This window comes from Desmodus rotundus, chromosome 6, assembly GCF_022682495.2.
Source record: "Desmodus rotundus isolate HL8 chromosome 6, HLdesRot8A.1, whole genome shotgun sequence".
NCBI classification, from domain to species: domain Eukaryota; kingdom Metazoa; phylum Chordata; class Mammalia; order Chiroptera; family Phyllostomidae; genus Desmodus; species Desmodus rotundus.
In genome coordinates, this window is record NC_071392.1 from 10,927,992 (window position 1) to 10,942,607 (window position 14,616).

Here is a 14,616-nt window from a genome sequence, read left to right on the forward strand (position 1 = left end):
CCCCCACCCCTTTAGAGCTTGCACAGTTAACAGGAAGAGGAAAGAGGTCACGAAAAGGGTCTACCTGTGCTTGGTTGCCGGAGTGCAGGGGTGGGTGTGGCGAGGTCTGGTGGTGTGCTGGGTGTGCGTGAAGGTGGGAGTGGGAGTGATGATGTGGGTGGTTCTGCTGGTGATGGGGCTGAGGGTGGGGATGGTGTGCTGGGTGCTGGTGCTGGTGCGGGTAGGGGTGGTGGGCTGGCAGTGTCTGGTGCTGATGCGGGTGTGCGTGCATGTGGTGGTGCGGCGTCTGGTCCTGCCGGGAGCCCATCATTTCCATCATGTGTCCCATGGTGTTCATATTCCCGTTTGACATGGCGGCGGGGTGGTGAGTCAACGCAGCCTTCAGCCTCTGAAACGAGAAAACAAGAGGGGACAGCTGAGGTCAGTCGTGCACACAGCGGGGACTCCGAATCAAAGTGAAGTATAGTTCCAGTTCTGTAATAGTTTACAGTGCTAGTGTTAACGCTGTTTAACTGGTAGCGGTGTAACTTTTATATTAATTTGACATTCTCATATATACTATGGTAGGTAGGAGGATCAATGCCAGCCACAAATGTTCATTAACTTAACAGTCACCACAAGTGGGCAGGAACCCTATCAAGATTTAGATCTTCTACTACAAAGTATTTCCTATTGTCCAATTGTTTATCATATCCTGTCGACAGCCAAATACAAGTAAAAACCAAATAAAATCACTCAATATGATAATGCCACGGAGCAAAGGGCCCATCTGATCTGCCTCCGTGTTTTGTAAAAATCACAAGAACAAAAGGTTTTTGCCTTTAAAAAGATTTCTCTGACACAAAGAGTATGTAACTACACATTTTGAAATATAGGAACTACTAACATTATTCAAGGGCTTCAAAGCAGATTATAACCCACAACTCTCGGAGGCAAAACGCAGGTCTTTTCCATTTGCTACCATGGTGTAACTCATAGTCCCTCCTGATGGTCTAATTGTTCTCACACAATAACTTTCTTCCACTTTGGGAAGGGAGTGAAGAAAGGAGAGAAACACAGCTTCTCTGATGGGCACTTCTAACACAAAAGCATTATCTATCAGCGAGCAGACCGGCATGCACACAAGTAAGGAGGGGTCCGCAAACTTCTTATGAGAAGAGCCAGAAAGTACGTACTTCCTTCACTGTATGCCTGCAGGTCTGTGCACAGCATGGAAGCGAACGATCGTGCTGGGTTCCAACGCAACTTTATTTAGGGACAGGAAATTTGAATTTCAAAGAATTTCCACATGACCCCCAATGCTATTCTACACTTGATTTTTAAAAATCATCTTCAAATGTAGAAACCATTGTTAGCTCCTGGGCTGTGCAAATGTGGTCAGGGGCCATGGCCCACCCTTTCCTGGCCCTGACTTTAAAAACTCAGTTGGGAATCAGCTTCATCAGTTTCTTTGAGATCATTTCTTCTTGTACACAGACATTTATCACCATATCCCGAGGGGCCCCGTGGCCTCAGTACTGTATGATACAGTTCCTCCCTGGACGTGTGTCTTCTGCAGAGATGAGAGTCTAGTTGGCACGCTCACATTGGCTTCATGAAGTTTTTACCAGGGAGCTAAAGTTCTCTCCTGATTTGTGTTCTTATCTGATTGTGTAATCACTGTGAAAAGGAAGAGTTCGTATTTAAATGACCAAAGCAACAACCAAGCTCCAGCCCTGTACAAAATTAATGACTCTCAACTGGTCAGAGTGAACAATAGATAAACACCAACTCTAGTCATCAAAATCTTTAGTTAACCAAAAAGAGCTTCCACTTCTGAAAAAATAAAAAGGCGGCAGAGGTGAGGCTCGGCAGGCCTGTACGTTAGTAACAGGTAATTACCAAAAGCACTTCCGACACCCTAATTCAGTAACCACTAAGTCCACTTGCCCCCTCTCGTGAGCAATAGCCACTGCCCTTCGTCACGATAGTCCCGAAGAAGTCGTTTCCGGAATTGCTGGGAAAGACTGGATGCTCGAGATGGTGTTTACTGCTAATAAACTAAGTGAACGAATACTCCTTACCTCCAATATTTAGAAATGATTTCATTGTTTTTATAAAAATGCTCATTATAAAACATTTAAGCAGTGCTTAAAAGTACAATGAAGTCAGTAACAAGTGAACCAAACACCTGGTTTATATTTGGTGGGAGAGCAGCATTCCTGAGAACTCTATGTGTGCCCATGTGGAGACGGAAGAGCGAGGAGAATCATTTCATAACAGTGGGATCATAATAGCATGTGCTTGTAAAGGATTTGGCTGAATATAACATAAGCAAAAGAAGTAAAAATCAAATGAACGGCTGGATTTCAGATATATATATTTCTTTTTTACCCCAAGAAAAGTTTCTAAATGATAGCTCCAAACTTAACAGTGAATAAAATTGTGAAAAAAGATTATAATGAAATCATTATGTTTTTTAAAATTAACATTGGATAATATTAATGGATTCTCTAAACTAGTCCTTGTAATTTTATTATCAGAAAAATATACAGCTCCATAGTAAAAAAAAAATCAACTATTACAAAAATAGGAGGTAAAAAAGTGACCTGCTCACCGCTCTCTCTAAGCCCCAGGCCCATTACTCGCATGTAACCGCTGTATGTCCTAGGACGTTTCCTTAGCATTTATGAGAATGCACTTGTGCAAGCCCCTCTTATGACAGGTAGTTTTGTATCTTGTGTTTTTTCATCCTAACAATATACCTTTGACACCTGTCTATAGCTGCAAAGACTAAAATAATGGCTGGCATTAATTGAGCACTCACTACGTGCCACTCCTCATTCCGTCCCTTACAAGTGTTAACTCACCTAATCCTCAGAACAACTCTGCAAGGCTAAAAGAGAAGCTCACCCCTGTGCCAAGTTCACACCACTGGCGAGGAGAAAAGGTGCTGGAAGGCACACCATATATACTTTGCCAAGGACAGGAATAAACTGTGTTATGCCACCTCCCCATCAGCAAAAGGAAAGGCAGAAATAAGAGGAAGGGCTAGAAAAGTTGGCAAGACGAGATGCCTCTGCTGCATGGTCTAGCAGTAGGCTATATGTGAGCTACTCCACACACAACTGGGGAGCCAGATACAGTCCTGCTGAAACTTGGCAGAGGAAAGGGTGGATGGTAAGAATTCTCAGGAAGCTCAAATGCAGCAAAGAATAATGTAGGGCTTAGCATGATCACCTCCCTTGTTACATTTGTGAAGAATGAGTGAATATATTTACATTACCCCTCTAAACACAGATCTGATAAGGTCCCTTCTCCCTGCCCCCACTTTTTAACCCTTGGACATAGACCTTTCTACACCTTTCTAATGCTAATGGATGAAGGCCAAAGACCACGATGGGGCCTCTGCATAGGCCCTGCAGTTCGTGGCTCTGCCTTCCCATCAGCTCTTGCTCTTCCCATGCAGGCCTCACAGGCCTTTGCATTTGATAGTCTTCTTACCTGGAATGCCCTTTCCGTTTCCCCAGACCTTCTAGGGCCCTCAGCCTCAGACTACTCCTCAGTAAAATTCTCCCTGGTCTCTGGTGTCAATCAGTCCCTGTTGTTACGTAGTCCTGGCGGAGCCATATTCCTCCTTTTAAAATTCAAGTCACAGTTATGATTTTCAGAGTGATTATTCAATTAATATCCATCAACCATCCCAGACTGTAAGCTTCACCAGGGCAGGGACCAGAGTGGGGTTTGCTCAGTGTTAAATTCACAGCTTCAGCACAGAGCCTGATGCATTAGGCTCTGAATTCATATTTTTGGCATGAATGAATGAATGAGTGAATGAATGAAATTTTCTGAGGCTTAGCATGAGCACGCTCATTTTCATCTTTGATCACGGCAGGTGGTATTCCTATGGGAGGATGATTTTATCAGTGAACTAAGGTAAGCACAGTCAACTGCAGAAGTCACGAGGGCAGCTGGGCTGTACAAGTACACTGTCAGAGAGCTCCCCGCTCTCCGCCCTGCCTGCCCTCTAAAACATGGTAACAGGAAAAAACACCAGTAAACAAAAGGAATGCACATTGACTTCATCCTGATAGATTTTCCCTGAAAAAGCAGCATGGAAAATTGAAAAGATGTTTAGGAGTGGGTCACTATGTCACCCCGTCAGTGCAGCAAACAACTTTTCCACCTTTAATTAGGAGCAAACGGAGCCTGACAAATAAATACTACGTACCAGATCTTCATCTCTCAAATAATTAGCTCATACTGTTAAGGGAAATTACTTGATTGCTTCAAGTCTATTCTTGCATGTTTCACGCCAAGACAATAATCTTAGTCAGGCTTCTAACATTCCATTTAACTATTCACTCAACAAATATTTGCTGGGCATTGAGCTAGGCATATCATTATTTCTTTGCCCACTACACGGAGGAAATGGGAGACACATAAAACCAAAGCTTTTTCAAAGCAAAGGGGAAAAAAATACGTAAGTGTTCAAATGAAGATATTCAAGCACCCCTTAAGGAATCTCAGGGCCTTGGGTTCAGTCCACCCTCTAAATTGCAGCTTACATGATCTTTGAAGGAAAGTGGTGAAGATAAATGAGAATCGAGCTGCTCTGCATACATACATGTAATATTCTCCATGTCCTTTCTAAACACTTTGGGGCACTTCTGAAAGTCCTAAAGCTTCCCTACATCCTGGTGCCAGCAAGAGTCACGGCACTGTAAATCATTAAAATATACCAAACTTAGATATTTGTGCCCTACTCGCTTAGAGATGATAAATGAATGGTAAATGAGTTCAAGCTGTATTTTGCAGAATGATTTTTCTTTTTGAACCTGAACTGTGTCTTGTTTTAAATAACCATTCTACCCAATGCCAAGAAAAGGCAAGGGAGAGAGAGGGAAATTAATGAGCAAATAAACATATATTTTTCAGCTATAAAAACCAGGGCTATTACTGAGGTGTGACTGCAAGAAAGAAAAAAATGATTCTGTTTACTTTCTATCGTCCTCTACCATATCCATTTATTTGAGAGAGCAAATCAGGAGAGACAGCGAGAAGCCGGACACAGCTGGTTTCAGTCAATAGGGGTCATTTTCATTCTCTGTGTATTTTACCAGCTCCTTGTTCACTGTTCCCGGTGGGAGGGTGGGCCTGCTGCCTGGGATCTGAGTCCTGGTAAGAACCCAGCCATCTACCTCATCCCACCCTGTGCCTGGCTGCTGCCCTGATAGCTCAGCCCCAGCCCCAGCCCCTTTTTAACCCCTGGTTTAGCTCAGTGTTGCATCAGGGCACGTTGTGGGAAGCCCAGGTACAATCTCACGTCATTACCGCCACAGGGACACATACATTTGGGCCTGCATGAGCACACATGCACACACACACACAGGACACGCCCACCCACATCCGCCCCAGGCAATTTATCTTTGGTTAACAACTCGCTCTTGCCAATGAGAAACACTTGTGGAACTGTAAAGACATTTCTTCTCCAGCCTTCAGTGCAGCTGATGCTTATGCTTCACAGACTCCGAAGCCAAGCCGGATTCAACATCATGTGAAATGGGGTGGGGGTGGGGCAGGTTGGGTGGGGGTGGAGGAGGTTGGCGCATTCTTTGTAGAAAGGTTTTAATTAAAAATGGTTGTTGACTTTTGTTTCAGAGAGAAATGTGTCAATGTCGAAATGTAGTGAGGCTGAGTTGGCAAGTAAGAGGGTATCTACATGAAAATAGGACGAAATCCGTATTCGTATTTCCTTTTGAATACAAAATAATTGATATCAGCAGCCTCCCCAAAGCCCTTTGGTAAATGTAGTTTCTTCTTTCTATCTCCCCCCATACACAGTTGATCAGAGAAGCGGTAAACACAGGCATCTGAGCGGTTCAAATGGTGATGGAAGCTTTCACTGGAGGTGTATTTGCAATATCAATGACTATGGACTTACTCCAGGTATCAAGGATTTTTTTAAATACGTCTCTGAATTAGCAAACTAAATAACTGATATTTATCCACTGAATTTCATAATTATACATGACCAGTTTGGGTCCCGAAATGCTGCCCAAACTTGAGTAGAGACAGAGATGGGCAGCAAGAGAACAGTTGCATGGTGCTTTGGGGGCAGTTACATAAACTTGGAAATTCATTTTGCCAAGGTAAAAATAGTTTTAACACCCAGAGTCACATCTGGGCTTCAGGATGTCCACTGAGAAGAAGCATCTAACTCTGACAGCACAGTGGATCTTAAACTCTACATTTATTTCAGGACCATTAGTAAGATAACTAAAATCGTGCCTGGCGTAATCACTTGGAATAAAATGTGCTCCTTTCCAAACTTTCTGTAGCTCAGATCTGATGGTTTCACAATTGAAGTACAGCCATGCATTGCTTAGTGATGCAGATATGCTCTGAGAATGTGTTGTTAGGTGATTTCATTGTTGTGCAAACATCTTCGCACTTGACACAAATTCACTACAAAGCAAGGCTATGTGGTTCAGCCTGCTGGTGCTAGGCTAAGAGCCTGTGCAGCGCGTTCCTGTACTGACTGCTGTATGCGGTTGTGTACCATGGTAAGTATGCATGTATCTAAACATAAAAAAGCACAGTAAAAATATGGTATAAAAGCCTGTAAAAGTGATTCAACTGTATAGGGCTCATACCATGAAAGCAGCTTGTCAAGAGAAAAAGGGTTTTAATATCTCAATTTTTTATTTTTCATAAAAAACTAGTATTACCCTTCACCTACGAAACAACTCCACTCTGCCCCACTAATTAGTCTGCATATCCTTTTGGTTTCTAAAGTTTCTTATCCCATTATGTTTCCTCACTTCATGGAGGAGGAATCAAGTTCAAGGTGGGAGAACCAGGCTTCTAAACCGAGACTTCTTCCACCAAGTCTCCTGTTTGTCTTCTTAAGTTCTCTGAAACAATGACTCCTTCCTTATTTCAGACATCCACACAGCTCACTTCTCCAATACATTCCCACCTCTTAGCAGACATCCACTCAAATCTTTTCTCTGAGGGGGTCAGGAGCTCAGAGTCCCACCCTCATTTTTGTTAGGTAGGTTAAGGCACATACAGCCAAGTGGTTTACTTATGCAGGAACCTAAAGCTGTGTTACAGAATTAAGACCAGCTCCTGCTCTCAGAACAGTTGTTTCTGAAATTCACTAAAGTGTACAGCCTCTTAATGTGCTCACCACCCTGCTGAATTGTAAAAGACAGTCACTGAGTTGAAGAGATGCGGGGAAGTAGTATCTGAAATAAAACAATTCTATAAGTGTGCATTCATTAATTTCATGAAACAAGAATAAATTGAAGGCTCACTCTTACAGCACTATAATTCATATATGACTTAGATATTAATATGGAAGTGTTTGGCAAAGAAATTGCTAAGATTTGTCTGTGTTTTTTTTTTTTTCTGTTCACCACTGAAGTTGAATGTGTCACCTAGCACATAGGTCTGCTTTACCTTACTTTAGAAGTTATACCCACAGATGGACAATGGGAGAGTGAATCACACACCAAATTCTTTTCCTTGCTTACATTAGAATTGCTGAGGTGCCGCTTTTCCTACAACTCTAGCGTCTTACTGCTGGCTGAGAACTAAAGACAAAATGCAGAAGCCATAGCTCTCAACTTGTATGATACAAAGTTAGCTGAGAGTGTTAAATGAACTGGATGAAGAATCAGTTTTCAGTAAGACCTTGGCAGATGAGTATCACGGAATCCGATCAGAGAAACAGAGCAGGGATCAGTGTAACATCGTAGGCTTGATTAACAAAAACAACAAAACACCACACACCAAACATCAGTACATCCAAACACAGCTTTGGGGGACCGAGCTTGGCCGTTGTGTACCTAACAGAGGATGCAGGGGTTTCGTGAGACCCTGTAAAGCACCATTTTGTGACTGATGCACAGGTCCAAATGGCTGACGCGACTCTGCAGCAGCATCAGTGAAACTGGACTGGATGCAAGGACTTCATGCAAGAGAGCGAGAGCCCTGCCACCTCCGCACTGGCCATGGTGTGCGCCACGCAAGTCCATGTCCCCCACATCCCTGTCCCCTGCCCCAAAGACCTCAACATCACGTCTAACAGGTACTGGATTTTCTCAGCTGATGGACATACATGCTGTGACCACTTTTTCCCTCTGTAATCACACAGTAATGAACATCCTATACACATACATGTTGGCATGTGTGCCTATTTCCAAAGAGTAGTATTATTCTTTAAAAATTTGATAAGTTGATCCATTCATTGGGTTCAATTAACGTTGACAGTGGTAGTAGTAGTAGTTGGGGGGGTGGTAGGAGGGATTGGAACAAGGTGTCTGTTAAAGAGAGATTGAAAAAGAGAGAATTAGGGGGGTGGCACCCATCAAGCATCAGCTTTCAGTTAAAGAGCCTTTTACTAGGTCTCATTTTCTTATTCTATCAGTATCTCCATACCCAGGTGAGATATTGCCACATTAATAGTTTAACGGTCCCCTGTTCCTTTCTGGTCACTGAGTCCCTTAAGCTCTATGGGATGGCTTCGGTACTAACTTGGCCCTAGCAGATACTATATCCTCCTGGCAGGTTTCCCTGGCAATTTTAAAGGTGCTGAATACACAGTGGCTTAGAATAAATATTTGTGGATTGCCTGCCTGCCTGCCGCCTGCAAGTCTCCAGGAGTGGTGCCGAACCATGGAATGTCTTTGAAGCGCAGGCCTGTAATTTTCTCCACAGAAAGAACACCTTCTGGTGGTGGTTGCGGGAGAATAATGCCCTTTGTCTAAGCAGCAAACACTACTCAGCCCCCAAAGCCCAGCACCTGCAAGCCTGGGTAATTTTAGGTGAGGGCTTATTTCCAGCTTTTATAAAAGAAGAAAGTTCTATTGGAAAAAAGTAATCCTTTGTTATTTTATTTTGGACGAGCTTTTAATCAGAACCATAGGCAGTAACATATGTTAGAAAAATATATATGAAACATAGAACTTCGCATTTATAACTCACTATGGAAAATCCATGCTATGGCAACATTAAGTTGGGGATTTTAATTGCACAGAAGTCGGGAAATTCAGAGTTCAAGTTCCCATAGCAAATCTCACTCTTCATGTACATCCCAGGACCCTGCCCGAGTCGGTGACCTTATTATTTGGCAAAAAAAAAAGTGGTGCAGTAAATAGTGATGGAAAGGATTGCTCCTCACTGCTGCATTTCCCATCATCCCAAACAAGATGCCCGGTGGCCAACTTTGGCTTTATAAACTGTACCTTTTCTAATGCACAGCAGTCCTTGGTGACCATTGTAACGGACAAGCCACTGTAATGCCTGAGGCAGGGTGGAGCAGCCGGTCACCACCACATCACCCGTCCTCCAGAGGGTCCTTCCCCAAGCATCCTGTGAGCAGCTGTGTTCAGTTAGCTCCGCCACCCCCGACCCCTGCTCCATCCCCGGAGGACACCTCTCAGTAACGCAGAGGCTCAAGCCTCTGGATCTGAAAGTCTGACTAAAAGGCCCTCAGGGGATAGGAAGGGCCTTCCTGGACACACCTCTGCTTCATCCTGGGAGACCTGGCCAACACAGCTGTTCTATGTGGCTGTCTTCCAGCTTTGTTCCAGCTGTTGGGAGATAGCAAGACGTGTGCCACTGTGTCTCTGTTAGAGACATCAGGTGTCTGGCCAAGGGGACCTTAAACTTGGTAAAGCATAAAGAAATCTCTGGGTGTTTCTCGCTCACTGTGGGTAGCAGGCTGTATGAAGTGTAAGATGTCCTGCCCCTTGGTGATCAGTTCTGGTGTTCTCCTGGGTAAAATGGTAATGGTATATTCTGCTTCCCTGTGTCCCCTTTGCCTCTGCATGTGACCCCTGCTTGAGTCCCCCAGAGTGTATCAACACTGACTGGGAGGAAGAGAGGTGGGAGGAGAGTTGAGGGCAGGAGGGAGAGAGCTTATTATAAACTAATTCTTAATTGCTGCCTAACTTCCTGTTTGGGCTTTGCTAGTGTCAGTGGCCCAAAGTCCTCAGACCAGTAACCAGATCAGCTTGTGACGGTCCCATGGTCCTGTTGAAGCAGAGTTCCGGCTCTGCCTGCAAAGGGTTTACCTGGCGTCCCACTCAGCAGCGCTGTGACATACACACAGCACATCTATAAGTAGCCACTGGGCTCTCAGCACATGGAGACTCCCTGATGCCACTTGGGAACTGCCTGGTCTCACTGAGCAGGACAAACCTGTGAGGGACTCGGGATGAAGGAGCACCATCGTGAATAAAAGCTTCTCTATTAACAGCACGATCTTTGGGATCTTAGGCAAACCACAGAGGGAGAATAAAGCTGTGCTTGGGGAAGCCAGAACAAAACCTTATTTTTTTATCTTGTATGTCTACATTTAAGACATTTCCAAGAGGAGCCATTTATAATTTATGAATTGTGAAGAATCGGGAAAGGAGAACCTTTGGATTATGTCCAAGGAGATGACGGTGCAGAGCATTTTCAAGGGAAAAATGAGTAATAACTTCTTTTTGAGCTGATCTGCATCCAAATCATGTTGGTTCTCATAGGCATTTCAAAAATTCCATTAATAACTGGGCATTGAAGTATTCTCTCCTCTTTATTCATTTCTGAGTTTTCTTGGAAGTTTTTTTTGTTTGTTTGTTTCAGGAGGTATGACCAACAGAATACATTAACCATTTGGCACATTTTTCAGAGTGGAATTACAGTCCCTTGCTAAGCTATCTTTTAACCTCTTAGTTTGTATTGTTTCCATGGCACACAATTCAACGAACCAGAGGTCTGACCCTATGATTTTACTGCCTACCACACAAGTAATAGGAGCAGTGGAGTGGGGAGTGTGCAACCATCTCTTTAAATCACATTGTCACAACTGAGTACTATTCTAAAAATGCCAAACAGAAAGCTTTCTGGTTGATTTATTAATTGAAAATGGCCTGCCTAAGAATTTATCTTCTAACAATCTTAAGGTATCATTTTCATGACCTGTCTTCTTTTCCAGCTCAGGCAATTGCTTTTCTGTCTCCAAATTTTTCTTAAGCAACTGCTCAGCAGAAACTGACAAGAATATGGTAGCTTGCCCTAAATCAGTACCTGCCTTTTAGAGAGAGCAAAGCACTCAGCAGATAGTAAGCCTCCGAATTCTGTGGTGAAGATCATCCCCCACGTTTCAGAGATGCAGGAAATTCCTGTGCAGAAATGTCAAGTCCCCTGCTTGGGAACCAGTGCAGAGAAGGGATGTGAACTTGATGTTAGTTGTGGTGCAGTCTAACAGTTTGCCTAGTTAGGAGAAAGATGGGGGATGAGAAAGAGCATGGTGGAGAAGGCAAGAAGTAAGGAAGAAAGCAAACAGAAGGAAGGAAGGGAGGAAGATGTGTAAGAGAGTAGCAAGAGTTTGGAAAGCAAGTCAGCTCCAGCAGGAGCTCTACGCATGCGCTCTACGCATGCGCTCAGATATTTTTACTTATTAATTAATAATGAATGATTAGGTTCATTGTAAAAGAGAAGTGAATACAAGGTTGAAAGTATTCCAAACTCAAAAAAAGCTCGATTCCCCTTTTTTGGGGGGGGGGCTATAAAACCAATTTGGTGTTTATTATCACTACAAAAGTAATAACTGCTCATTTTTAAATTAATAAAACTTTAAAGATACAGTATAGAAGGTGAAAATCTTCCATAATCTAATAACCATCAATTATTGCAGACATAACCCACATTCACTGTGGACTCCTGATGGAATACTCCTCCGGACAGTTTTTAAATGTATATATGATGATTTCCACATACTGTAATTATAAGCTGGGGGGTTTTGTTGTATTTTTTTTTTTTTGCTGGTAACTGCTCTTTTTTAAATCATTTTTTATCGTTCTTCTATTACAGTTTGTCCCAACTTTTTCCCTTCGCCCTCCTCTGCCCATCCCACCCTTGCTCCCACAGTCCATCCCCATACTGTTGGCCATGTCCATGGGTCATTCACACATGCTCTTCGGCTAGCCCCTTCCCCTTCTTTCCACAATTCCCTTTGTTAGGTAATGGCTCACTCCACCCTGGTTTCCAGATAGATTCATTACCAGAGGGGATTATCAAGTGGTTTCTTCCTTTCTCCAGAGGCCAGCCAGAGAAAGTCTGGATTGGATGTGGCAGATAAGGAAGGAACTGCATCCTGTAGGGTTGTTTTCTTTTACATGAATAACCTTGTATATAGACATTGCCCCGCTTCTGTAAGGTTTTCAAACCATGCGTGGTTAACCAGAGGCTAACAAAATGGTTAACCAAATGTGTCAGCTGCTAAGCCAAGTGGAAATAGTGATGGCAGAGCAAGCAACGGGGCGTTGCTCTCCCATTTCTGTGACCCATCCCACCCAGCATCCAGCCTGCCATTCAGAATGGCATCATGTTTAAAGAGCATGTTCGGGGCTGCAGACTCCACGTGGCGGAAGCCCCGCTGACCAAGGGAAGGATGGTCAGCTCCTCCTGCGAGGCGCACATTGCAGCTCTGCATGCACATTGAGGCCTTTTCTCCAACGTGTCCGTGTTAAATGAGCTCACCACTCGGCTGGGGTCTCGGGAACTGATGAGACCAAGCCCATTGAGTGGGAATCTCTTGAAAGCAGGAGATAGTTTGTTTTGCTTGGTGCTATATCAGGGCTGGCTACTCTTTCCCCCTTTCTTTCTTTTCTTCTTCTCAAAACTATCCTTTGGTTTCTTTCTGAAATCCATCCCTTGTGGGAAGTATATCACCATTAAGCTCCCTTGGTGGGACACCACCTATTGCACACTTTGCCAAAGAGGACAACTGTCAGTAGTCAACTTATTAGAGTTGGGTAAAATTTGCTATTTAGGGAGGACTATATTTTTTAATGCATTGCATTGGTTTCTATTATTTAGCAGCTCAAAATCCTTTCTAGAACTAGGAAGGGTATACACTAAAATTTAATGCAAACAAACAAAGAAATAAATATTATACTCCACTAACCAACCTTATTTTCCCTACAGGGGACAAAAGTCTTTAAGTCAGATTCCAACAACAGAAAATATGTCTAAGGCTGCTTTTGTTCAATCTATTCAAAGTTGAAAGTTCAATTTGGGTTTACAGCATTGGTTCCCTTAGTTTCCTTAGGTGGAAGACTGGGAGACAAGGACTGAGGGGAAAGGGATGGAAAGGGGCAGGACAGCACTCCTTTAAATCTCTTTTTTCTCTCTTCCTACGTGTTAAAATTTTTTTAACTAGTTTCAGTTTTCATGTAAAGAGAGAGTTTGTATCACAGGATAAAATCAGGGACTCCAGGAGTGTGTATGCATGATTCATGCTGATTACCCTGGCTAACTACTGTAGCAATCTACCTATTGAAGTAACAGTTCCTCTTCACTCTGAGTCCTAATTTTGGGCCTGGTTTCACGTGCAGAGAGGGCATGCAGAGAGGCCCTCTGAACACCCTCTCTTTCCATTCCACTTCTCTTCGCTTAGCTTTGATCTTAGAATTCAGATCTCTGTAACATCAGTTGTCCATGAACTAAGTATATTTTCAAAAGCCTACCACAAGGAAGAACCTTTTTACCTGGTGCTAATAGGTGTGGTGTTTCCAAACCACTTGCCATTCAAATACCATAAAGGAACCTGTTAGGAAAACTGATCTATTTTAAAACTGAGACACTTGGACGGAGCTGGAAGATCACCAGCTTTGTTGATTTCCTTCTAAATGACTATACCCACCCAGGTCAGAGGTGAGCATCCCTATGTTAAATCAATTATGATCATTTTAGAACTTAATGGTGACAAAATAATATCAGCTGAAATCCACAAATCAGATGAATCAGACCTGACTGCATTAAATGATTCGTGAATGTAGATTTAATATTGTTCTGAGTTTCAGAGCTGGTTCAAAGAACACCTAGAAGCCATCAGACATGAAAACAATTTCAATGTTGTGCCTGTGTTGCTTATGGCAGATATAGGTGGATTCTGTTTATTCTAAAAAAAATAAGGTTGTCAGGACAACGGAGCAAGACATTTCATATGCAATTTAAAGTCATCCTCTTTACGTCCAGTAGGAAAAAGAGTGAGACTACCATTTAGAGAGATTAACATGTCAGATGCACATCTGACATCCCATGCTGCCAAAATACATGCCAGCCGAAGAAAACAGAAGACTCTAAGTAACTGAGTCTTTTACTCTTACAAGCTCTTGGGGAGCGTGGGTGATGTACGGCTTGAGCTCTGAGGCACTAAGGCTGGTCATTAAATGTTCCATGACATTTTTTTTTTAACCAGAAGAGTTTTAACCTGGCTCCACTTCAGCCAGGCTAATGGCAGCCTCCCTCCCAAAGATTCCTTCTACCCTTCCAACTGGCAAACACTTGCTTCATTTCCTTCTGGAGGATAAAGATTATCTAAACTGACTGGCTGAGCTGGGCAGCTCCTTACTCTGCACTCCTTGGTGTTTGGGGAGGCTGTTCATCCTTTCTGAGCATTTACTCCATGAACAGTAAGAAATACAAAGACTACACTCCTTATTTCCAAAAACCTGGAAATCTGGTAGATCCCATTGCCTATGAGGTGCTGTGACATTGCAGTGTAAATGGGCTGTTGCCAGGGAGAGCTGTAGATCCAGGTTAGAGTGCTCTCACCTGACCTAGGTACTGCTG

General features: G+C 43.2%; 1 protein-coding gene across 3 annotated transcripts in view; it reads right to left on the reverse strand.

The window, feature by feature from the left end:
- The window catches only part of CREB5 (cAMP responsive element binding protein 5), a 374,435-nt gene that overhangs the window by 12,426 nt on the left and 347,393 nt on the right, over positions 1-14,616 (reverse strand). For all 3 annotated transcript variants that reach the window (XM_053927053.1, XM_024562990.3, XM_024562992.2), the window contains one exon: positions 65-388. In XM_053927053.1, the coding sequence (XP_053783028.1) occupies positions 65-388 (324 nt within the window). The remainder of the gene's footprint in view (positions 1-64; positions 389-14,616) is intronic.